This window comes from Phoca vitulina, unplaced genomic scaffold (assembly GCF_004348235.1).
Source record: "Phoca vitulina isolate PV1807 unplaced genomic scaffold, GSC_HSeal_1.0 scaffold19, whole genome shotgun sequence".
Classification (NCBI taxonomy): Eukaryota; Metazoa; Chordata; class Mammalia; order Carnivora; family Phocidae; genus Phoca; species Phoca vitulina.
This window is the reverse complement of record NW_022589722.1, coordinates 31,061,531-31,086,267: the sequence shown is the minus strand read 5'-3', so window position 1 is coordinate 31,086,267 and position 24,737 is coordinate 31,061,531. Positions and strand designations below refer to the sequence as shown.

The following is a 24,737-nucleotide window of genomic DNA, read 5'->3' as shown; positions in this document are numbered from 1 at the left end:
CGCCTCCCGGGCTGATCGCAGATAATTAGAACATTCTTCAAATATTTTGCCGGAAGATGCCCGAGAAGGAAGAATTATAAAGCGCCCGGGGCCAGGAGCGTGGGCTGTAGGAGCTCTGGGCAGCTGGGCAGCCGGGGCCAGGGCCAGGGATGGGGCCCCAGAGGGAGACAGGGGATCTGGCCCAGGCCCGACCAGCCTGTCCCCACCTCCCAGGGAGCTGGGGCTGGGGTGGGAGTTCACGTCCAAGGCCAGCTCAGGGCTGGGGTGGGTGCTGGGCCGTGTTGGGGATCCCTGCCCTGGGGAACTCATAGCTTGTGGGGGTGGATAAACCTTACCCCAAATGGCTTTAGAAAGGCCTGAGGGGGTCAAGCACAGAGTCCTGGCCCCTTGGGGGGCAGGTGGGTGAAAAGGTCTCCAGGAGGAAGGGCTCGGCCGTGGGGAGGTCAGTGGGTCTGGAAGGAGAACGAAGGTGCAAGGACGGAGTGATGGAGGAGCAGCAATAAGGGGGTGCCTGGGGCTGACCTCATGGCTGACACGCACATCCCTGACAGCTCAGGGCTGGGAGGCCCGGCTCAGGCTCCGGGGCTGCTGTCCAGCTATGCGGGGCAGGGAGGTCGGTGGCCCAGAGGGCAGATGAGGAGGGTGGGCTGCCCGTGGGGAAGCCCTTTCTCATCACCGCTGACCTTCCTAGAAGTGGTACTCGCCACCTGAGCGGGGGGAGGGGGACCCAGGAAGGGGCAGATGTCCCCCGGTGGCCCCCCTCTGGTTCCTGTGGCTTGTGGGGGAGGGGGCTGGGATGTTGAGGTCCAGCAGGCTCCGTCATGAGGTCTGAGTTCTGGGAAGCACTTGGATACTGCGTCTCCCCCATGGAGGGCTGTCCCGGTCCTAGCCTTAGGAACATTCCCAGGATTCTGTGGTTGGTTCGGGGCAGGGGCTGCCCCAGCCCAGAAGCCTGGGAGTGGGGGCGGGCTGCATTACAGCTGGTGTTCGGTCCAAAGAGTAGGTGCAGAAGAGGAGCTCGGGCTGGGCTGGGTAGGGGGCCCTGATGTAGGGGGGGCATTCCCCCTCTACTGGGACATCTCTATCCTGGGCTGTGGTTTGTGGGGTCGGTTGCTGGGGAATTTGTAAAGAGAAACGGGATACTGAGGTGGAGTTGCCTGGGTCTTGCGGCCTCCTCAGGACACACGGCCACATCGGTGCCCATAGTTTTGGGGCCCTGTGCACAGATCAGATGGCACAGGGCTTCCTTGGGGTCTGAGAGGCTGGTCTGCCACGTGGTCCTGGGCTTGCGATGACAGCATTTCTCTCTGGCTCTTTAAATAAAAAAGGCACAACTTGTCCAGTCCCTGGTAATGCCAATGGATCAAAGCCCTTTGAGGTCTACCTTGGGGTGGCCTTATCCCCACAGGCCCTGGACCCACTCTGCCCACCTCCCACGACTTGATGCGCTAGGCCTTCATATGGAAGGCTGACGTTTTCTCAATCACACGTAAAATGGGAATAAAAGCTAATTTTTAATCAACCTGTAGCCGTCTAAGTGAAAGCGGGGGTATGCTATGCGTGCCCCCAGCCACCTTCCCGCCCAGCCTGCAGCCCCCTGCCCCACTGAGGATGTCTCAGCGGCATCTTGCTTCCTGTGCCAGCTGGGGTCACTGTCCCTGGAAGGGGCCCCCTCAGCAGGTGTGAAGGCTTCCATTCGTGCATTCCACTCATTCACTCTGCCCTTCTCTCATTCACTCGTTCCGTGATGACCACTGAGGGTCGGTGCCCAGTGCGGTGCGCAGTGGGGGATGAGACAAGGCCCCTGCCATCCTGGGGCCAGCAACAGGGCGGGGGGCTGGCCTGTTTGGAGAGAGTTCGTGACTCAGCGCCTGGCACGAATTGGGGTCCTCCTTCAGGAACCGCTTAGTGAAGGCTCCCCAGTGTAGGCTAGCCTCCAGCGCAGCTTCCTGCCCTCCCTGAGGACCAGTGGGGGAGGATGGCTCTCCAGGTAAACAAGTGAGCACCCCCTAATTATCTTTGAGGGTCAGGGACAGGGATGAGGAGGCACAGAGCCGTCTGGGGGCAGGAAGTGTGGGTCCCAAACCCTGTTCCCTACCCTCCCTCCCTGAGCTACTCAGCAAGTGGCTGGGCCTTTCTGGACCTCTGGTTCCTATTCTGAGGGAGCAATAGAATAACAACAACAACAGCAGCAGCAGCAACAACGATAATAGTAACAATAATAAAACACCTTCCCACTGAGGGAAGCTCTTATCCCAGAATCCAGCACATGGTAGGTGTTCACTCTGCCTTGAGGCACTAACTCTGAATGGCGTGAGGGATTTGGCTCCTGGGACAGGATTTGCAGGGTCGTGACCTCCTGAGTGAAGCAGGGCTGTCCTGTGTGGAGACGGGGGAGGATAGGATGGTTCTAGTCCTAGGAATAGGGGGGACACTGGCTCCCCCATCTTTCTCCTCGCTGAGCCTCAGGGTCCCTGACTGTGAGGTGACCCAGATATTATTCCCCAAGGAAGTCGGTGGAGGGGGGCTGCCCCTTGGCCCGAGTGGGGCTTGACCTAGATGAGGTCTGAACCAGATTTGGGCTGCACTCTGGCCCAGGCCGGCGCTGCCCGCACGGGGCGGCTGGCCCAGCTCACAGCGGCCCTCCCCCAGCACCTGCCCCGAGGTCCGCACACGCTGACAAGGCACGAGGGGGTGATTGTTAACATTCACATTGTATGTCTTAAGTGTATTTTCTTTATTTTAACTTTTATAGGAAAACGCGAGAGTTCTCATTCTGATTTTGCCAGCCCTATGACGTTTTGTATTGCAAAATTTTGCTTTCTTGTTGAGATATAACTTACATAAAGTACAGAAATCTCGAGTGGACAGCTTGATGCGTTTTTACGTGTGTGGGCACTCACGTAAACCATTTCTCAGCTTGGGCTAGAGAACAATCTGGAACCCAGCAGGCTCCCTCGGGCCCCCTCCCCGTCCGTGCCCCCGAGCTCAGGGTAACTTCTGACTTCTGGCTCTTCCGCTCGGCAGTGGGGGAGAGTCACTCACGTTGTCACACGTAAGCTGCTCGTAGCCTCCCGCCGTGTGAATGTCAGCTCTGTCATCCTCCTGCTGATGGACACCTGAGCGGGTGTCCCAGCTTGGGCTGGAGATGCCTGTGTGGGCTCTGTGGCAAATGTGAGCACTAGCTGCCCCGGGGTGTCTAGACCCCGGACTGAACCTGCTGCGTCAGAGGGAAGGGCCGGTCCAGGAATGAACCCAATCGTGGTGGGTGCAGTGGCGGGTGCGGACCCCCACTGGCTTCCGAATTGCCAGTGTAGGCGCTGGTCCTCGCGATAAGCACAGCTGGTCCCTGATTCCCACAAGGGACTGCATCCTGGGGGCTCAGTGAATGGAGGTCAGTGATGGGTCCCCAGTGAGGGTTAATAATGCCCAACGTCCGTGACCTCTCATCATCGGCCCGCATCACGTACTCCTCCCAGCAGCCCCGATGGACCAGTGTTATCAGTAGTCCCACTCCGCGGATGTGGAAGCCGAGACACAGAAAGTTTAAGCAACTTACCAAAGGTCTCACTCACGTTCCCACCCTCTGCCCCACAGGGCTGCCCGGTGGGTGACGTGGTACCCGGCTAATGTCATAGCAAGCGTCCCACCCTCCTGGCCTCATTCTGCACCATCTGTTGCCTGGCAGTGGTCACCTCGCCCCTCACCCTCTGGCATCCCCTAGTCCTAGCGGCAGCCCTGACCCCTTGGGACCTCTGGCAGGTAGGAAGCTCTTTGTCTTGTCCCTCGGCAGGCCCTGCTGGCACCCCGTGCCCAGTGCCAGGAAGCGCATCCCTGCGGGTCCTCTGCCGGCTTCGGCACCTCTGGTTGGAGATCAGAGGCCCGTCTGCAGTCCCCGGGGACAAGGAAGAAGCCCCTTGTCCTGCAGGCTCCCTTCGTGGGGCTGGCCCAGGCTGGGGCTGAGGAACAGTTCCAGACTTTCAGCTTTGCCCACTCCTCCTGGCATCTTACCTTTGTCCCGAGGCTCCCGAATAGTGCAAGGAGATGAGTCTGGAGCAGAATTTTCCACGGAAAAAGTCAGCGACTGAAACCGGAGGGGCCAGCCCGGCCTCCGTGTGCTCAGGGCCACTCAGAACCTCCCTGCTAGCTCTCCCGGGGCACCTGGGTGGGCAGCTGCGGGCCGAGAAGCCACCCGGGGTGATCTTGCTGCTTGGGGGTGAGAGCCAGGCCCACCCTGCGGGCGGCTTGCTGAGATGCCCACAGCATGCCCTCACTCCCAAACTGCCAATTATTCCAGGACGCAGCCTGCACTCGCCCTCCTCCCCTGCTGCTCCTCGCCCCTCCTCCACTCCTCCCTGCTCCCCACTCCTCTCCCTCCCACCATGTCCCCTTTCCCCTCCCCGCCATGCTTCCACCCTCCTCGCCCCTCCTCCAGATCACCAATTTCAAGTTACCATGTATTTTCGCCCCTTTCCACTCTGGCGGATTCCCTAACGAGGATTCCCATAACCGCAGCCCCCGCCTAACCCTCCAGGTGGAAGAAACAGTGTGGCCAAGGCTAGGGGTGTGGCTGGCAGGGCCATGCCTTCTCAGGGAGGGCAGACTCGCTGCGAACCTGTGGGCCGTAGGGGAGGGAAGGGGCAGGGTGGCTGAGACCTCAAACTCCAGCAGTGGAAGCTGTCCGTCAACCCGGAACTGAATTCATGAATGACCTTGGAGGATTTTAAGCAAGAGAAAGATTTAAAGCTGTGTTTCGAGACTAAAAAGTGGGCATTGTTTCCCGCTCTAGGCTCTCGTGCTTGGTATGCCCCTGCTGTGGGGCACCACGCTGCCTCCGCCTGAGTTCTGGAGTCAGAGACCGGGCTCTGAGCCTGGCTGTGCGGCCTCAGGCACGTCCCCTCGCCTCTCTGAGCTGCAGCCTGCACAGCTACGACATGGGGCTGTAAGGAGAGAGGACTGAGACCCAGCAGAGGCCCGTGTTCAGAATGGGTGTATTTAATTTTGTGAGTGGATAAACCCCCACATTCTAAGGGAGACAATTTCAAAATGACTTCTGAATTAGCAGCCATTTCTCAGTATTTATGTTCCTGGCACAAAATACTGTGTGACTGTCTTCTCCGATGCCTTTACTTCACCTTCGACCCGCGCACTGGCTGCTGGGGGCTGGCTGGGGGCTCCCATGCCCCCTGCTCCATCAGCCTCACATGCCCTTACAAGTGGGGATCAGCCGGGCAAGGCCCCTCTTGCCCCCTCCTACCTATCCCACCGATGTCCAAGAGTGCAAAAGTCCTGTGTATAGATAGACTTTTTAAAAATTGTGTTTAAAATACACATACAGTTTGCCACTTTAACCATTTGAAAGTGTGTCACTCAGAGGTGTATAAGTGCATTCCCGATCCCCTCTATTGGGCTCCATAACTTTGTCATCACACCTGCCAAGCTGGCGCTCCCCGTGCCTCCTCCCTGCAGCCCCAGGCGACCGCGGGTCCACTTTCTGTCCTTTGCCGGACACTTCATGCAAATGCAATCATACAATGTGTGGTCTGTGTGTCTGTGTACTCAGTGTACTCGTTTTGAGGTTCCTCCATGGAGCATGATCCATACTTCATTCCTGCTTATGACCAAGTAGCATTCCACCGTATGGAGAGACCACGGTCTGTCTGCCCATTCAGCCCCTGGTGGACATCCGGGCTCTTTGCTCCTTCTGGCTCTTGTGGACAGTCTTTGTTTGAATACCTGTCTTCAGTTCCGGCATAGACCAAGGAGTGGAATTGCTGGAACCTATGGTAATTCTGTTTCACTTTTTGAGGAACTTCCTGACTGTCATCCGTAGTGGCTGCCCACATTCCTGTTGGCGATGCACGAGGGCTCCGATTTCCGCACAGCCTGCCAACACCTGGCACTTTCTCTTGTTTTGACCAGGGGCATCTTAGCGGATGTGAGGTGGCACCTCGCTGGTTTCGATTTGCATTTCCCTCATGAGTGAATTTAGGATCTTTTCACTTGCTCGTTGGCCATTTACGGCTCTTTAGAGAAATACCTATTCAAGTCCTTTGACCATGTTTAAATTGATTATCTTTTTGTTATTAAGAGGCAGGAGCTCTTTCAGACATTATCTTTAAGTATTTACTCATTTGTTCAGCAATTCCACGAACAGTCATGGGCAGCTACAGGGGGCAGCCCCGGGAACCCCAGATTTAGCTGGGACCTGGCCCTGCCCTCAGGTGCTTGTGGTCTGCTGGGAAGGCTGTGGAAAGGGCCACGGTGAGAGCCCAGTGGTGAGGGTGGTACTCGAGAGACAGGTGCCCACCGTGTGCTTCCTCTTTGCCTGGGGACCAAGGGGTTTGAGCTCAGGGGACTTGCACTTGGGCACAAGGCAGGTAGAGTTTGCCGGACAGAAAAAGGGAGAATGAGCGGCATCCCAGGCAGAGGGACCAGCACAAGCAAAGGTGGCAGGGTGGTCGGAGGCCAGATCCCGGGAGGCCTCTGATTCTACACCAAGGAGCCTGGGGAGCTATGGATGGGCTTTGAGCGGGGGAGTGACATGGTGAGACCTGGGTGCTGGCGGGGGCTGGGAGTCTGCCTGGAGGCAGGAGACCAGGGCTGCAATGATCTGTTTCGGCCCCTGGGGTCCATCCTCAGTCCCCTGGGGTCCCCCCATTCAGAACCCATTTGTCCAAGCTCCTACCCCCAACAGGGTTCTTACCCCAAGCAGTGGGGGGCTCTGCAGCCTGGAGACTGCTGGAAGAATTTGGGAGCGGGGAGCTTGCTTTTAGCATCTGGGATCCAAAGCAGGCTCTGTCCCGAGGCCTGGAGGCTGGTTCCCATCCATCTCAGTTGCCCGGGTCGGTTTTCTGAGCATCTACAATTACTTTGGGCTGAATTCCCCAGATTCCAGCCCGCTCCCAGCCCAGCCCGCCCAGAGGCTCTTCTTCCATGCCAGCCTCGGGCATTTCTGCCCATTGTGCCCGTGGGAGACCCAGGGGGGTCTTGGCCAGATTAGTGAGTGGGGCGGGCAGGCCTTGGGGATTGAGTGTCGCCAGGGGGCCCAGCTTGCAGCACGTGCTGTGGGCTCGCGCCACACGGGGACTTTCCCAGCTGGCTGTGGGTGCTTGGCTGCCCTGGAAAAACACTGACTTGTTCCTCTCAAGAAAGGGGCTGGCGGCCAGTGGGCAGGAGCAGAGAACTCAGGGCACTGGGAGGCCAGGGCCGTGGACATCAGCTTGGGGAGCCCCTGGTGGTCTCCCTCATTCCCACACTTTGTCCCTCACTAAGCCAGTCTGGTCTCTGGTTTGGAAGCCAGATGCCACTCTGAAACTCAGCTTTTGCCCATAGGTCTGCCCAAACCAGCCCCCACCTCCTTCCCTACTTGCTGTCCACCCCCTCCTCTGGGAGCTCAAAACCAAATAACTCGTGCCCCTTCTGTGGAAAATAGTTTGGTGGTTCCTCAAAAAGCTAAACAAACGGCCACATGACCCAGCAATTCCACTCCTAGGAATATGCCCCCCAAAACTGAAAACAGGGACTCAAACAAAACCTTATACGTCCGTGTTTGTAACATCTGTTCACAAGTGCCCAGAGGTGGGGGCAGCCCAATGTCCGCTAACTGGTGAGTGGATACATGGAAGGTGGTCCCTGCGCGCGATGGAATATTACTCAGCCACAGAAGGGACGGAAGCACGGACACCTGCCACAATGTGGCCGAACCTGGGAAACATGACACGAAGTGAGAGCAGCCAGACACGGAAGGGCACATATTATGTGACTGCATCTCTATGGAAAGTCTAGAATCACAGATTCCTGGTTGCACGGCCTGGGGGAGGGGAGAGAATAGGGAGTGCCTGCTGAGGGGCATGGGGTTTCATTTTGGGGGTGGTGAAAATATCTTGGAACATGACTAAGTGCTACAGACCTGTACCCTTCAAAATGGTTACCTGTACGGTAGGTCCCCTCAGAAAATAAACACGCCGGTGACACCTCAAGTGAGCAGAGTGAGCCTGGCAAGTGCCCTCCGGTCTTGGGAGGGCGTCAAATTAATTACACGGCGCCCCCAGGGGACCACTCGGAGGATACAGTGTTGCAAAGAGGACCCTGCCCAGCCCAGCACACAGTAGGTGCTCAATTCACATCAGCTCCTGGTTCCTCCCCCAGTCTACCCAGTCGTCCAGAAACGAGTGAATGACAACCGCAGTTGCCCCATGGGTGCAGCCTTTCTTCCTGTGGTTGTCTGGTCTGAGCCTATGTGGTGGAAGTGGTGATGGGGGGGGGGGTCAGATGTTTCATACTCCCATTTCATGGATGTGAATACTGAGGCTCAGAGAGGCAGAGCGCCTTCCCAAGATTACAGACGGGCTGCACGTGGAGTCAGGACCTGTGGGCTTCGCTCCCAGCAGGGCCAGCCAGCTCAGCAGCCTTCCCGGCCCAGGAGCTACAAGTGATGGGGAAGCCCAGTGGTCAGGAGTTGGGGGTGCTCTCGGACAGTTCGGAGCTGACGGTTGTCGAATCCCAGGCGTGAGGTTCTCTGGCCCGAAGGGTCTGTGTGTCTGATTCAGAGGCACGGAGAGCTGGGGTTCTTGCATTCCGTGGGACTGTTGACTCCCAGGACCTGTGACCCATGGCTCTGGCCATGCCAAGGCTGAGAAGGCATGGGCGTGAGTGCCTTTTCAGGCTGGGATCACGCGTTTTGGTCCATGGGAAATGGATTTTCTAGGGAGTCTCTAGGAAGAACTTGGCACATGGTGGGCGCCCGGAGCCCACTGGCTGACCGAGAGACCGAGTGAGGCAGGACGGCAGGCAGAGGGCGAGGGGCCCTGCGCCACCACTCACCTGCCCGTGTCCTCTCCCCTCTCCGCAGAGCACTGTCGTCCGTCGTGGCCCTGGGAGCCAACATCATCTGCAACAAGATTCCTGGCTTGGCCCCGCGGCAGCGCGCCATCTGCCAGAGCCGGCCCGATGCCATCATCGTGATCGGGGAGGGGGCGCAGATGGGCATCAATGAGTGCCAGTACCAGTTCCGCTTCGGACGCTGGAACTGCTCCGCCCTCGGCGAGAAGACCGTCTTCGGGCAAGAGCTCCGAGTAGGTAAGGGCGCCTCCGGGCTTGCAGGGACCCAGCATCGGTCGGGGCTCCAGGGGCCAGGCCACTCCCCTGTCCCCACGGAAGGCCGCGTGGGGCTGCGCACGCTCCCTGGGCTGCAGCAGCCCATGTCTTTGCTAGAGCAGCTTGCCCTGCGCCCTTCTCCGAGCCTGGCCTGGAGGGGGGCCAGCACCCCAGGGAGACCCAACCGTGTGAGTGGCCGAGGGGTGTCTCGCCGGGCCGTGGGGCTGGAGGACGGCGCTCTGGCGAGGCATGAGCCCCTGGGCGGGCAGCACCGTGCAGCGGTTAGAGACCCGCCCTGCTCCACGGCTGTGCGGAACTAGGCACGCCTCTTCCTCTCTCCTGCCTCCGTTCTGTATCTGGAAACGGGATAAGAGCAGGAGTTCCTGCATGGGGTTTTGGGGTGGGGGAGCTGGAGGCGAATGGTGCCATTTATGTGGAAGGCATTCCAGGCAGAAGGAGAGTGCAAGCAGAGACGCGTGGGATGCTGTGCACACGTGTGGGAGCGCCGAGGAGTCTGACGGGCTGGAGGGCAGGGCAGGGGGGCGGGGGGATGCAGGTGGAGTCGGGCTGGGGAGGGTGGTGGGCCTCCAGTGCTATGGGCAGTGGCAGCTACCGAAGGATGCCGAGCAGGGGTGGCCAGGTCTCTGCTGGCTGTGTCCCGCTGCACCATACACCGTCCCTAGGTCACATGCTCCATCTCCATGTCCTCACACAGCCCCAACGGAGGCTCCGTGGTGCCCATTTTACAGGGAAGGAGACTGAGGCCCGGTTGGGGGGAGCTTACAGGGAAAAGTGGGACTTCCAGAGCCTGACCTCGATTGGAATCCAGCTGTGTGATCCTGGGCATGGCACTTGGGGCCACTCAGGGCCTCAGTGTCCTCAGTTGTAACATGAGCTCTGAGCAAGCGGGCCCTCATCGGGGTCCCTAGTGCTTCTCCCGGGCCTGCACGCAGTAGGTACGCATAAACTGCTGTTGAACTGGTGAGGGTGGGGAGGTGATGCAACCTGCCCTTCCAGGAGGGTCAGATGGGGGCGTGATAACTTGGGGGCACCGTGCCAGGCATGCAGGGGTGCCCTGTTATTTCAGACCCCAGCCTGTAGGCACAACACATCCTTCCGATCCCAGCGGGCCAAGGAGCCGCAGCTGCCGGGACCCAGGCCAGAGCCAAGCTCTGCGGGGCTTGGAACGCCTGGCATAGGGCTGGGGGTGGCGCAGGGGAAAGCCCCTGGGGCCCCTTTGCGGTGAGCAGCCTGTGGGTGGCACCTGGCACAGGCGGGAGAGTGGCACCACCCCCTCCCTGGGGCCCCACCACCCAAGCGCAGCTCCCTCCCTGCAGGTGCCAGCTGGGGAGGGCGGGGCCGCCTGCCCCATCCTCCACGGGTGGGAGGCCGTCGGCGCCGGGGCCTGCTCGCTGCCTGCTCGCTGCCAGGGGTCCGCTTGCCTCCCTGGCCCCTCATGCCTGAGACTCCGGGCTCTGAGGCCGCTGTGAGCACCCCCGCGGCGCAGCTGAGTGGTGAGGTTGCCTGCGGCCACAAGGTTTGCCCGTGACGGAGCTGGGTGCAGATCCAGGTCCGCACCTGCCACCCGGCCTGTTTGCTTTGCTTCTTTACTGTGCGGAGAGACGGGCAGTGGACATGGTCCCATGGCTTGCAGAGGGGTGGGGGCTCGGACTTTATTCGGGACCACGAGACACAGGGAGTGAGGGAGACGCGGCCACTCAGAGCCCCTTCTCAGGGTCAGGTCCCAGGTTGGGGAGGGCTTCACCGGTGGTCCACAATAAATGCCAATAAAAAGCCCAAGAGGAGTGGCTTTGGCCCCAGCCCATGACCCGCGCCGTCCCCCCGTAGTGGACACCACCAGTGCCCACCCAGATTACCTTTACTGGCCGTCACATATCCCCTGGATCACGGCTAACAGCTCACAGCTGTTCCTCCTTGGAGACTAGCCCTCGGCCCAGCAGGAGCCTGGGAGGGTCTGCAAGCTTGGCCCGCAGGGAGGGTCGGCTACAGCCACGGACGGACCGATGCAGGGGGTGTGAACTCTGCCCTTGTGGGTGGGGGTGCTCTGCAGTGCTCTGCATGCCCTGAGCTCCCCTGGGAATAGGCGTCTCAGGCTCTGCTTCTAGGGAGCCGACCTAAGACACCTGCTCTCCCTTCCATGAGCATTTCAGAGGCAAACTTTTTGGTAGAGCTGTCTGCACCCAATACCCCCCCATCCCTCACCTTGTTCCCACCACCCCTGTCCAGGCCGTTAATGACCTTCATGTGGCCGACTGATGCCCCCTCTTCCTTGCCGGGGCCCCAGCTCACCTGGGCTTCCTCTTGTCTCTCTGGCTGGGTCTCCTGAGCCCTGAGCTCTGCCCCAATCTTTTCTCCCCTGGGACCAAGACCAGTGCGGCCGCTCCCTGGGAACCTCTGGCTCAAGATGCTCAGCATCTTGTTGCTTAAATCTGCTGTTCTTGGCCTTCCCCCTGACCTGAGCACCTGTTGTCTCAGCAGAAACCTGGTGTTTCCCTGTCCATCCCTCCACCCTGCCCCACAGCCCCTGCAGGGCCTGCCTCTCTGGCCCTCCCCTGGCAGCTGTCAGTGCCTCCCCCTGCCTCCCTTCCAGCCCTGGTCATGCCATGTCACTCCCTTCCTCCAAAACCTGCAGTAGCTCCCTATTGCTCCAGGATAAAGTTAACTCCTTAGCTTGGAGTCTGGGTAATCCCTGTCATACATCACCCCCACCTCTCTTCATCCCCTCTGGAAACCAGAGCTTCACCCTGGCTGACTTCTTCCTCTTCCCAGAGCATGCCAACCCTTTCCTCCTCTGGGACTTTGCCCCCACTGCCTGTAACCCTGGGAGGACCTTCCCCTCTGCTCTGCTTATTCACATCTGATTTCTCTGGAGAAGGAAATCTCACCCCTCCCTGGCTCTTCCTGTCCACAGCCAGGCCAGACACATCCTGGAGCTTCATCCTGAGTCTCTCAGCCCGGGGCCAGCTCAGCACCTGCCTCAGCGCTCCCTTCACTCTGCCCTGGGGGTGGGAGGGGCCGGCTCCCTACCACCTGGGCTGAGGCCTCTTGCCCTGCTCGAAGCCCTCCTTGGCTCCAGGCTGGCCCCTGTGAAGGAAGACCCAGCTCCCATTTCAGCCAGGAGGGCTCTGGCTTGCGGGGTCCTGTGGGCACCGTGATGGTGGTCTGAGCAGGCCCCTGCTCCTCCCAGAACTCAGGGGCTGGGAGTCACGAGCAGGAAGTGGGGCCGAGTGGCAAAGCCAGCCCATGTCAGAGGCATGCGGCTGCCCCGGGCACGAGATGGGAGACGGGCCATGAGCTGGCAGGCAGCCGGGGGACTCGTGGGAGCAGCCACTCAAGCGGTGCCAATTAATGATTGGCCCCAAGTGGGGGGATGGCCTGGGTCGGAGGGACGGCCCCCTTCAGGCCTTGCCTGTGACCTTGGGCCGTGCCTAGATCTTGAGAGCTGAAGGGAAACCCCTCAATGGGCAAATGAACCCCTGCGCAAGGTTCCAATCCCTTTTCCAGCACCTGGTGCTGTTGCTTGTACACCTCCAGGGATGGGGAGCTCACCACTCCACATGAGCTAGATCTTTCTAATGATGCCGCTGCACTGGCTTTGCCCTGAGGCCCCCCAGGTGCCAGTTGCTCTGCTCCCTTCAGGGAGTCAAGACCCACACATGGTGTCACCTCATGTCTGGCGGCCCCCACCCTCTGGCAACATGAGCCCACCCCAGGCCTATTTCCCCATTTAGCGAGAGATGCTTATGGCCAGGCCCCTCTTGACCCATCTCTTCTGTTAGGGGGCAATGAGCTTGGGGAGGGGGGGTGAATGTGTCCTCAACTCTTCTGTCCTGGGGTAGGGGGGCACGACACGAGAGCTGGGGGGTGAACTTGTCTTCCGGGGATGCTTGTTAGAAACTTGGGCCCCCAGTGACCCGGAGCAAGACAGAGTATTTCTTACAGGCACAGTAATTGGGTTGGGACTGTTATCAGGGGCTTTCTGACAGGGTGACCTATGAGATGAGACCCAAGAGAGAATTCGGGTGACCCAGACCAGCCTGGGGTGAGCGCAGGGAAGGGGGTTCCAGGCAGAGGGAACAGCAATGCCAAGTCCCAGAGGCCAGAAAGTGGATGGTATTTTCCAGGGACTGCAAGAGGGTGAACCAGAGGGCTGGAAGATCAAAGCCCAGAAGAGGGGGCAGAGCTGGGGCGCAGGGACCCCGAGGGCCCCATAGAAGACAGGGAGGGTTCTGAGCAGGAGAGGGATTTCCCTGAAACACTGGCACCCTCCAGCCATGGCCTCACTCCTCGCCCGAGCCCCGAGCCCTGTGGGACCCACTGGCAGGGGGCATGGGGACTGCAGCTCTGTGCACTCCTGCCCCCACCCCCACCCCGCTGCCAAGCAACGCTGAGTCCCGCCCATCATGTGCAGCCCCAGACATGACCAGGCATAGGGGCCGCCCCTAATCCTGGCTCACGTGGCCGCCTGGGGCTGGCGGCTGGCTCTGCGGTAGGGGCTCAGCAAAGGCCGTCGGTTCCTGGACAATCCGAGGGGGCAGAGTGACTTACCTCTGACTGTCTGAGGCATGAGAGTCTCGAGGCTTCCAAATTAGCCACTGGCGAATCCTCGGAGGAGGGGGCCGACTGTGCCCGGGCACCTTGCCTGGGGTTTTGCCGGCCGGGCCCAGGGGAGGTGTGACATTGGTTCCCGGGAGGGACGAGGGCTCCAGGGCCACGGCTGGCTGGTGCAAACGGACAAATGCCCTAAGTATCAGGTACACAACAGATTTTGAAGACTTCCAAAGGAAAAGAGCAAGTAAAATACCTCTACTGATCTTTACAACGAGCCCATGTTGACGTGGTAATGTTTGGGTATATCGGCTAAATAAATGATGTTACCAAAATGAAGTCCACCGGCTTATCCTCATGTTCCTTAGATGGCATGTGTGGCTCGCGTGAGACTTCTGCTGGGTGGCCCTGCTCTGCGGGGCACACGCTTGCCCGGACGCAGCCTGGGCAAGGCCGGCGTGCACACTCGAACCCAGATCCGACTGTCTCCTCCAGCCCGGGGCGCAGCAGACGGAGGGCGGAGGGTCACTGGCCGGCTGCTTCCTGGGGCAGGGCAGGAGTGTGAGCGTGACTGTGCTGGTGGCCCCTGGGGTTCAGCCTGCATGCATTGAGCGCCTGCTGTATGTCAGTCCTGGGAAAGGGCGCCGGGAGGCGGAGTGAAGGCCACCTGGCCCTGTACTTGGAACCTTGCACCCAGGATGCCCCGGGGGAGCCAGCTGCTCGGGGCCCGCTGTGTAACTTGGTCACAGACTCATGCTCTCCTGGTCTGTCCACCCACCCATACCGGGGGGCTGAGGTTGGGGCCGGGACTCAGCCAGAACTTGGGGTCTCTCCTCAGGATGGGGGGCAGGAAGGCCCTCCACTTCCTCAGCGCCCACACTGGGGTTCTGCCCAAGAGTCTAGTGGACAAGGGGTCCAGGGCTCTGGGCTCTGGTCTACGGAGGCAGGACACAGATCACAGGGTGGGCGGGCCTTCACCCTTGGCCTCCGAAAGTTAAGGCCTGGCCGGGCCGTGGCCGGTCTCCAAGCCCGATCCTCCTGCTTTGGTGCTGAGAGGATCATTTCTGTTACAGCAGCAGCCGCCTGCAAGGCCAGCTGTGGGTGAACCCTTTCCATGTTCTACTGTCCATACATCATAGATGGTGAGATGGAGGCTCACGGGAGGCTCATGACTCACCCAAGGTCACATAGCACTAGGGCCTAGAGATTTGAACCTGGTAGGCCAGCCCTGTGTCCCAGCGGGACTCCAGTCGCCAGGGGGCCTGAGGATAGCCTCGGGGAGGAAGGGGTTCTGACGCCACCGCGTCCTCACACATCAGCAGTTGCTAATTTCCCACACGACGGGACGAGGGACTGTGCATGAGGGCAGGCTGTCCGAGGCTGACCTCCCTAACAAGAGGGGCTGCCGGAAGCCAGGCCTGCACGAGAGGCCTTCCCAGGCTCCCCAAAGCTCCAGGGAGGGGTGGAAGCTCCTGGACGGCCATCCCAGCTTGGGACACAGATCCCGAGGCTCCGGCTCATGCTGCCCCTCACGATGTGGTCCTAAGCCAGGCTCTGCTCCCTCTCCGCCCGGTGAGCCCCGTGCCCAGCTGGAGCGTGGCCCACCTCGACGGCTGCTGCGTGGCATGTGAGGGCCTCCCTGGGTCAGAACAAAGGCCTCGGGCACTCGGGGATGCCAGCGTGTTCGGACCTGGTGTGGCTTTTTCCAATGCTCTGTTTATGACAAGGGCAGGAAGAGCTTCATGTGGCGACACTGACTCAGCCACAGGTGAGCTGGGGAGGGGGCCTGGGTGGGGCCAGAAAGAGACCGAGGGACAGATGGGGACAGAGACAGACAGAAAGAGGGACAGAGGGCAACATAAGCACTGACACAGAGGCACGCACACACGCACACCCACAGCCCCGGCACAGCCTCGGCCCACCCACACGTCTGCCCCAGGCCCAGGGTCTCGGCCCGTCCCGAGACACAGAGAAAGCAGCCCACGGGCATGGAGCCCCTCCCGCGTCCCAGCTGCCGCGAGCCCCCCACTGCACTAACTCACTCGCGCGGCGTGGGCGCCTGCGGGCGGATGCTTCGCTGCCTCCCTTTAACAGGTGCAGGGACAGGCATGAGGGTCCGAGCAGCCCGCCCACCTGTCCCCGGGCAGAGCCCCGGCCCTCCCGGCCGCTGCGGGAACCCCAGGCCATCTTCAACTGCACACATAGGGATTTGGGACCTCGCTGGGCTTGGAAGCGTCTCTGGGGTCGCCGGACCCCCATTGTCCCTGCCTCCGGAGGCCCTGAGCCTGAGCCCTGCACGTGCTGGTTTAAGCTCAGGCAGGGAGTTGCACGCCCAGGGCCGGTGACTGAGCCCCGTCTGGGGCCAAGGGGCCAGGAAGGCTCGCGGGCCCCGCCCTGGGCCCCTGGGCTCCTCCCCCCAGCTCCTGTGCTCCCTAGCACCTGGACATGGGCACCGCACCTGCTTGCCTGGGTGACACCAGGAGATGCCGGCTTGGCCTGGGGTGTCTCCTGGCCTCCCTCGCCTCAACGTCTCCATCCATAAACTGGAGGTGGGGACAGTATTCTCACAGCCACTTCCAGGCTTGGGAGAGCCCGGGGGCCGGGTGGGGTGGGCGCAGGGGCTCAGACGCACTCACCAGCTGGCAGTGTCCTACTGGCCAGGCCTCAGGCCTGGAAGACTCGGGGACCCCACTCCATCCCTACCATCCATGTCCCTACCCCACCTCAGCCCCGGCTTCCCTGTCCTGACCTGCTTCTCAGGGAGATCCAAAAGCTCCCTGCTAAAGAGGTTTAGAACCCGCTGCACTGGCCTCACTCCTGTATTACATGGGGAAACTGAGGCTGAGGGGAGTGAAGGGCTGGGTGGCCCCTGGTTCCACCTGGGTTGGCACCCGTGATGGTGAGCAGCAGGGCCGGGGCCCCCCCAGGCAGGGCTTGAGTGCCCAGCCCCTGCTTCCACTGTGTCCTGCGTGCCCCAATCTGCCTGTGGCCAAGGCAGCTCCTTGATTTCCCCCAAACCTGGTCCTCTGACCCACAGTTTCAGTGCCCAGCTGCCCAGGCCCCACTCCAGGAGACTTCTGGATTCATCTTTCCTGAAACCCTCACCCAGTCCACCTGCTGGTCCGTTGCTTCCACCCTCAGACTGTGTCCCAAGCCGGCCGTCCTCACCGCCTCCACCTGGCCGGCCACCAGTGTTTCTTACCCAGACCCTTGTGCCCTGCTCCCACCGTGCTGCCCACAGTCAGCTGGAGGGGCCCTTTCAATGTCGGTCACAGTGGCACCCTCCAGGGGCTCCCCCTCTTCTTAAAGCCAGCCCCCTCCCCCTGAGCTCTCCAAGTCGATACGGTGTGGCCCATTTCATGTTTCACCCTCTCCGTGGGGTCGGACTGCTCACACCCATCTTGTTCTCTTCTTGGGGCCTTAGCCTTGCAGTATCCTCTGCCTGCACACTGTTCCCTGACCTGTGCATGGCTCTTGTCTCTCATCATTCAGGATGTCCCCAAGAGGGGCCCTCCCTGGTCACCCCCCAGTCACCTGTCCTGCTGACCCTCCGTGGTGACCGTGGCCCTCTGCCCATGCTCTCGGGGAATCCCCTCCTGGCTGTGTGCTTGGCCCTGAGCTGGGGGCCTCACCCCTGGGGCTCTGGGGTTTGGCCGGAGGGCAGGCTGTGCTTGGTGTTGGGGGCACTGGATGGTAACAGAGGATGGCGGGGACGGACGCCAGCCAGCCCAGGTCGCAGGCACGGTCAGCCGGATGGGAGGCAGGGCAGTGTGCTTTCCCTGTCCGGTGGGTGGGGAGCAGTCTGAGCATGACCCTGGGGTCCCGGGTCAGATCCCAGCCCTGTGGCTGGCCTGCTGTGTGACCTTGGACCAGTCACCTGCCGCCTCTGAGCCCAGCATCCTAACCATGAGTGTTTAAATAGAGGACAAGTTGTGCACAACCCCTAAAAACCATCAAGTGCTGTATATTTTTAAGACAGCTTATTGAGGTAGAATCCACATACCCCACAACTCATCTGTGTAAGCATCCAATTCTGTAGTTTCTAGTCTCTTCACAGAGATGTCCACCCATCACTGCCTTCAATTTTAGAACGTTGTCATCACTGTGAAAAGAAACCCTGTGCCCCTCAGCTATCATCCTCCAAGCCCCCAGCTCATCTTGACAACACTCATCTGCTTCCTGTCCCTATGGATGTACCTATTCTGGAAATTTCCCATCAGTGGGATCATACACTAGGTGGCCTTTTGTGGCTGGCGTCTTTCACTCCGTACATGTTTCCGAGATCTCTCCCTGTTGTAGCGTGTGTCCGTGTTTGAGTCCCTTCTGTGGCAGGGGACTATTCTGTTTTGTGGCCAGCCCACCTCTTGTTTATCCATTTGTTGCCGATGGACACGGGCTGTTGCAAACACCGCTGCCGTATTTATGTAGAAATTTCTGCGTGGACACACGTGTTCATTTCTCCTGAGGCTGCACCCTGCAGGGGATTTCTGAGTCCTGCAGTAACTCTATGATGGCTGTGGCACTTTCCATCCCCCCCGCCCAATAGCACGTGAGGGTTCTGGAGTCCGGCGTCCACGCTGACACTTATTATTGTCTGTCTGTCTTGCTTTAGCCATCCCAGTGGGGCTGGAGTGGCATCCCACAGTGGTTTCGATTTACATTTCCTTGATGGCTCAGGATGTTGAGCATCTTTCCTGTGCTTACTGGCTGTTTTTATACCGTCTTTGGAGAAATGTCTTTTCGGATCCTTTGCCCATTTTTCATTGGATTGTTTGCCTTTTTATTATTGAGCTGTAGAAAATGCCATATTGGGGCACCTGGGTGGCTCAGTGGTTACGCGTCTGCCTTCGGCTCAGGTCATGATCCCAGGGTCCTGGGATTGAGCCCCACATCAGGCTCCCTGCTCAGCGGGAAGCCTGCTTCTCCTTCTGCCCCACCCCCCACTTGTTCTCTCTCTCTCTCTCCCTCTTTCTCTCAAATAATTAAAATCTTTAAAAAAAAGAAGGAAATGCCATATTTAAGGGGCCAGTACGGGTTGGCGGAGAGGCAAGGGGCACTGAACGGCATTGGCCACCAGCCCGGGACGTGTGCAGGGGCACATGCTCGCTCACACTCACGGGAGCCGCATTCATGCGTAAGCCCGGGTATATGCCCAGGGCCACACGCATGTGCACGCACACAGAGGTACACCCACGGAGACCCCATGTGTGGCATGTCACTCGTGGGGGTCAGGCCTGCCCCCCAGGCCCTCTGGTACAGCCACTCGGCCATATCAGAGCTATTATCTTCATTTGGCAGGTGGGGAGACGGAGACATGAAGGGCCCCTTGACTGGTCCAGAGTCACCCAACTGGCCAATTTTAGGGTCTAGACTTGAACTCCAGGTGTCAGACTCTGACCTCCCCTCTGGAGTGTGTGTGGCCCCAGACCTTTGAAACCCCGAGTCACTTCAGAACTTCGGGTCTGGACTCCCCCACTCCCTGAGCTGCTGTGTGACATGGGGCAGCATGCGGACTCTGTCTGGGCCTCAGGCTCCTGGTTGGGGACAGAAGGATGGCACTGGATGGTCCTTAGCTCTGAGGTCCCAGATTCTTGGCCCGCCTTCTAAGAGCAAACCAAGTGCCTTTCCCACCCTGCCTCCCCAGACCTGCAGTTAATCAGGTCATTATGAGCTCAATTATGGCCTTCTAAAAATAGTACGCCACATCCCGAAGTGGCAGGTAGCTTTGAGTGGACAGTGGGGGGAGCATCTGGGGCGTGGGGAGGGTGGGCTCGGCCCCCAGCTCCTTCCCAGGAGGGTAGGGGGTGCTCAGTTCTGTCCCGCTTTGCTCAGGAGGCATTTGTCCCCTCCGGCAGCTGCTCATAAAGATCTGCCTGGTGCCGGGTGCCCTCCTTTGGGTCAGGGTGAGGGGATGACAGGATGGACTAGGTCCCACTATCCCGGGCAGGTCCCCTCACCCAGGGCATCGAGGTCTGGCTGGCACCGTGAGGGCATGGAGCGGGCAGGGGCTTGCATCTGCTCTCTCTGAGCCTGGCATCCAGCAGGGTCAGCGAGGGCTTGACTGTGAACAACCTATCGGAAAGAAGGAATAGAGCTGGGTAGCCCCCGAGGGGGCCTGGTGCCTCAGTTTTTACCCATGTGGCAGTGGTTTCTGAAGGTTCTGCTGCTCCAGATATTTTGGGTTTATCCAGAATATTGGGGGAGGGGGTAGCGGGGCAGGGCCAGCCCCTGGGAGGAAGCAGAATGATGTCTGGGCTTGTTCTGGAAGCCCTGGGCTTTACCTGGTCAACCCCAGCCTCCTCAGGCCTGCTCACCATTTGGGGTGATGCCCGTCTGTCCTGTTTGTTCTCAGAGCTGCTCCTGGGACAGTGGAGCAGGTGAGAACTGTGAGTCCCACTTGACAAATGGGGACACAGGCTCAGAGAGGGTGAGTGACTTGCCTGGAGCCACACGGAGGTACGGCTCCAGGTCCAGTGCTCTCCTGCCTATTCCGGCCTGAGTGTCCCGCTCTTCACTCTGCTTTGTTGACACCTTGGGCCTTGCAGGTTCTCGCAATGGTTCTCGCCTTGACCTGCCAGGCACCGGAAGCAGATGGCCCTGGAAATAGCAGTGACTGCCTCAGGGCCAGTGTGTGCAGGGACCCACCCAGGGCTCATGAGGCCATGGAGGGGGGGGGCGGCCAACGAGCAGCCTGCCTGCCTCTAGCGTTTCCCAGGGACACTGCTGGATGCGGATGCTGGGTCCGGCGTCAGAGGGTGCGGATCCGTGCTGGGGTGGGCTCTGGATCCCAGGAGGGTCCCCGGGCCTCCCGGGACTAACGTGTGCCCCCCGGACTGCTGCTGGACGCAAGCAGACCGCCCGTGCTGCCTTTACCCAGCTCCCCATCACCAGACCCACCTGAAGCAGCTGCTGAGCTCAGATGGCCGCTGTCCCCGTCACCTGGAGCAAAGCTTTTCCCACCTGGAGGCTGGCTCAGTGTTCCCATCCCTCCCTGAGATGGTCTGAGCAACCGGACTGATTTCAGGGGGTTGCTATGGAGATAAAAGAAGGCAAAGTGTGTAAAGCGCCCAGCCCCAGACCTGCTCATGTGCAGGGCTTGGGGACAATGTTGGGGGGGGACACAAAGTAATCAGACCTGGGTCCAGCCCTCCACCCCTACAGCCCAAGGGGCACCTGGCAGGAGCCCAAGAGGAGGTTGCCTCACCCTGTTGGGGCTCTCGGGAGCAGGGGCATCCCCGCTATGTCCAAGCGCGGGGAGCTGTGGACACGTGGACCTGGGCAGCAGCGGGCCAGCGCCCACCTGGGCGGGTATCAGGGAACCAGGTGGCTGCTCTATTCAAGGCTAGTGGTGTGCGCTGGAAGCAGCCGCATCTGCCCCCCGGGTGGGCCTGGCCAAGCTAGGCTGCGGGGAATGGCAGGTGGGGATGGGTGGGGTCAGATCCCAGGGGCTTGAAGTCATCTCAGAGGTCTGGCGAGCCGCCCGCGTTTGCTGAGCAAGGCCCAGAGGTTCGAGGGGCTTCTTTCTAAACCCAACACCCATTTGTTCTCCTCTGGAGGAGGATGCGCAGACATGCACCGGGGGCTGGCAAATGGCCCCAGGAGTGACTGTCCCTCACCTCCCCCATGCCTGCACACACTGTGAAGCCCCATGAGGCAGCATCCAGCTCTGTGGGTTGGCACAGCGATGCTCCCAGCCCGTGGGGCTGTCGTGTGAATGATATGAGGTGTGTGTGCAGAGAGCAGGGGCCGTGAAGCCCCCGGTCTGAGACTTAACGTCACCTTCCGTGATTCTCCCCCAAATGCCGCTTGCTCCCTGATCACCTCCCCCTTGTCGTCATGGCGAGACAGAGGGTTTGGCTCATTAAAACCAAATAAAAAAGGAATTAGTGGGAGTGGCCGCCCTGTGAGTAACTGATGAGTAACTGGGAGTCTGTGCTGGGCATGGGTATGAACCAGGGGACGCCGGGAACTCGCACAAAGGATGGAAGGGAGGCTTTCGAGAAATGTCCTCCAAGCGCATGGGCCTCTGTGCCTGCTTGCCTGCCCGGGGGCTTCGGGACAGCAAGGCGTGGGAGGCACCAGTTTGAATTTTGGGCAGAGGAGGGTCGGGTGGCAGGCGCCAGGGCCTCCGAGGGAACGCCCACGCTGTCCTAGCTCAGGCAGGGCTTGGTCGTGGGACTGGTAACTCCATCGGCCAGGCCTCTGGGTGTGATTGTGCAATCCTGTGAGATTTCCACCCCACCTGCCGGGCGCTGAGCTTGGGACATGCCCTCTGTGAGGCCGGCTCCCGCCTGCGTTCACCTGCCGACCAGTCGCTGAGCCCCAAGGTTCACAGATCGTCCAAAAGCGGCATTTCCTCCCCAAGGGTCCCCGTCGGTGCCTCTTCTCTCCTCTCTTCTGCCCAAAGTCGCTTAGCTGCAAAGAGACCCTCCCTCGCTTTGGAGGGTTTTGATGCCACCGACTGGGCTCAGATCCTGCTCCGGCCACTAACCCCTAGTGTGATAGGCTCACCTGTGGGCTGGAACAGCGACGAGCCTGCCTTGCACGACAGTCTGAGCGCTCGGTGAGAACAGACGTGAGCGTGAGGGTGTCTGGCGCGCTGGGAGAGCTGGTGAGTGAGAGCCATGATTCGGGGCCGGCTCACTCCATCGTTCCCAGAGCCAGACAGGCTCGGGCACCAAGTCCACAGCCCTGGCCCCGGCACCAGGACAGAAGGCACCATGCGCTTCGGAAGATGTCTCCGGCCACCCACGACTGGCTCCCCCAGATCTTGACGGCCTCTTTCCTTCTTACGCTTGAGCTCATACTTCTAGCTCCAGGTCACCAAACTGTTTCACACCTTGGCACCTTTGGTCCTGCCATGCCCACTGCCAGGAGCGCACACGCCCACTGCACACGGCCACAGGCCACACAGACACTCCGCAGACACACGGCATACACGTACACGCTCACACATGTCACACACACACTCATATGCACTTGTAGGGAGTTAACTCTGACCTCTTGTTAAGACTCCCTTTACCCAAGGTGTCACCTCCTCCAGGAAGCCTTCCCTGACTCCGCCCCTCGCAGAGGCAGGTGGGGACACCCTTTGAGGTTGCTTGACCCCTGCGCCCCTTCTCGCAGAGCTCTGTGGTCACCTCCTCTCCTGGAACCCCCGACATAGTTTACCGCACGCTCCCCTGCCGTGTGTGCCTCATGTGTCCACGTGTGTGAGTTTGTCAGCAGGCCAGCAACAGTGGGGGGCTTGGTAACCTGATGCCCATCCTTTCAGATCACCTAGACCTAACTTGAAGCCAGGGAGGGGGAGCCCCATATTCTCCCTGTGCTTGACCCTGTGTCTGCCTGGGAGCTCCCAGCCAGCCCACCTCGACGTGCCCGGCTGGGGGTTTCTCGGTGCTCCCCAAAGGGCAGCTGTGCTGAGAGATGCTTCTCACAGGAGCGGTGCCAGGGCAGCAGAAGCCTATGCTGCCGGTCGGCAGGCCGCGGGGGGTCGTGCACCGACGCCAGGCCGGGTGGGGGGCGGGTGTGGGCAGCAAGGGCCAGGAGAGGGGCAGGGGCTGGACAGGAAGGCCATGGCAGCCCTGTGTCCTTTGCAGACCCCAGTCTTGCTGGGGAGGAAGGAATGCCCAACACCACTCTCCCTTAGCTCTTCTCAGAGGAGGGACGTTTCCAGGGAGCTGTGGCCCCTCCTTGGCAGCAGAGGTCAACCAAAGCCTCCTCTACACTGGGCCTCCAAGACCAGCAGGTCCTACCCTGGTCCTCAGCCCAGATGGGAGAAACCCCAGGGAACAGGAACCCCCCAGAGGGAGAGCCCCCCAGGGGAAGCTCCCCCCAGCAGGCTGGTAGGTGAGGAGGTGGACCCCAGAGCACATATTCAAGGCCGATCACAGCGGGCATGCAGGCGGTGCTTAATGGATGTTCATGGAAGGGACATGACTTGACCTTCAACCCTCTCTCAATCTGGGGGTGATCACTCTAACTCCAGTAATGGGGATAGCGGTGGTCACAGGCACGGGGTTTGTGCAAGCACAGGGACCTCACTGATCTCCACGCCCACAGTGCCAGCCGCTGAGGGCCACACAGACCTGCCCGTGGCCTGCAGAGAGCCTCGGAGCTCAGGGGCAAGAGAGGCCAGGCCAGGGAGGCAGGATGCCCAGGGCCCAGCCGGAGCCCGTGGAGAATAAAGATGGATTAGCACTGGACCCCTCCATCTGGGAGGCCACGGGCCCCTACGGAGCCAGGACCGCTCAGCGACAGGGCTAACCGGGTGAAAGGGGTCAAGTGCAATGAGGAGTCGGATCTGTGACTGAGGGAGAGGGGGCAGCCAGGGCCCCCTGCTGGCTGGCAGTCTGGAAAGGCTACCTGGAAGAGGCGGCATTGGAACCGGCCTTGGAAGGTCATTAGGATTTGGGAAGGGGAAGGAAATTCCATTAAAGAGACCAGGAGAACCCAGGAGCACATGAGCAGCACCGGAAGGAAAGAGTTGTTGTTTTGGGCAGAGGACGGGGAGAGAGGGGCGGGGAAGCCAGCTGGGCTCGGACGGAGGGCCTTCCCTTCCCAGCTCAGGCAGAGGAGAAGCAGTGAAGGTGCAGGGTAGAGGTGCCCAAACGGCACTGTGGGCCCCCGGGCTGGTGGCAGGGGCGTGAGGGAGCCGGGGAGGACTGGCACTCAAGGTCTGGGCAGTTCAGGGGGTCTCTGAGCCAGGCAGGGGTGCTGGAAGAGAGGAGAGGCCCAGGGAGCTGGGGCCTAGTGATGGGATGACGGGGTGGTCAGAGACAGGGAGGAGGCAACAAAAAGCCTGGAGTCGGGGCGCTCTGAGCTGCGTGGGTTCTGCCTGGTTCTCGGCTGGGGGGTGAGTGCGCCACGGAGATCCGCACAAGTGGCTCGTTCTCGAAGAGCACCACTCGGAGGCGGGCAGAGGGGAGGGGAGTGGGGCCCAGACCCTACAGGCCTCCTCGCAGGGCCTGCCACGGCTCTCTGCCAGGGTTGGGGAAACTGCAGCTCTCCAGCCCAGGCTCTTGGGACAGGGAGAGAAGGTGATGGTGGTCTCACGTGCTTCTGGCAGG

General features: G+C 60.4%; 1 protein-coding gene across 2 annotated transcripts in view; it reads left to right on the top strand.

Moving 5' to 3' along the window:
- WNT7B (Wnt family member 7B) overlaps window positions 1-24,737 on the top strand; it is a 48,039-nt gene that overhangs the window by 16,309 nt on the left and 6,993 nt on the right. For both annotated transcript variants that reach the window (XM_032416552.1, XM_032416551.1), the window contains exon 2: window positions 8,855-9,081. In XM_032416552.1, coding sequence (XP_032272443.1) covers window positions 8,855-9,081 — 227 coding nt within the window. The remainder of the gene's footprint in view (window positions 1-8,854; window positions 9,082-24,737) is intronic.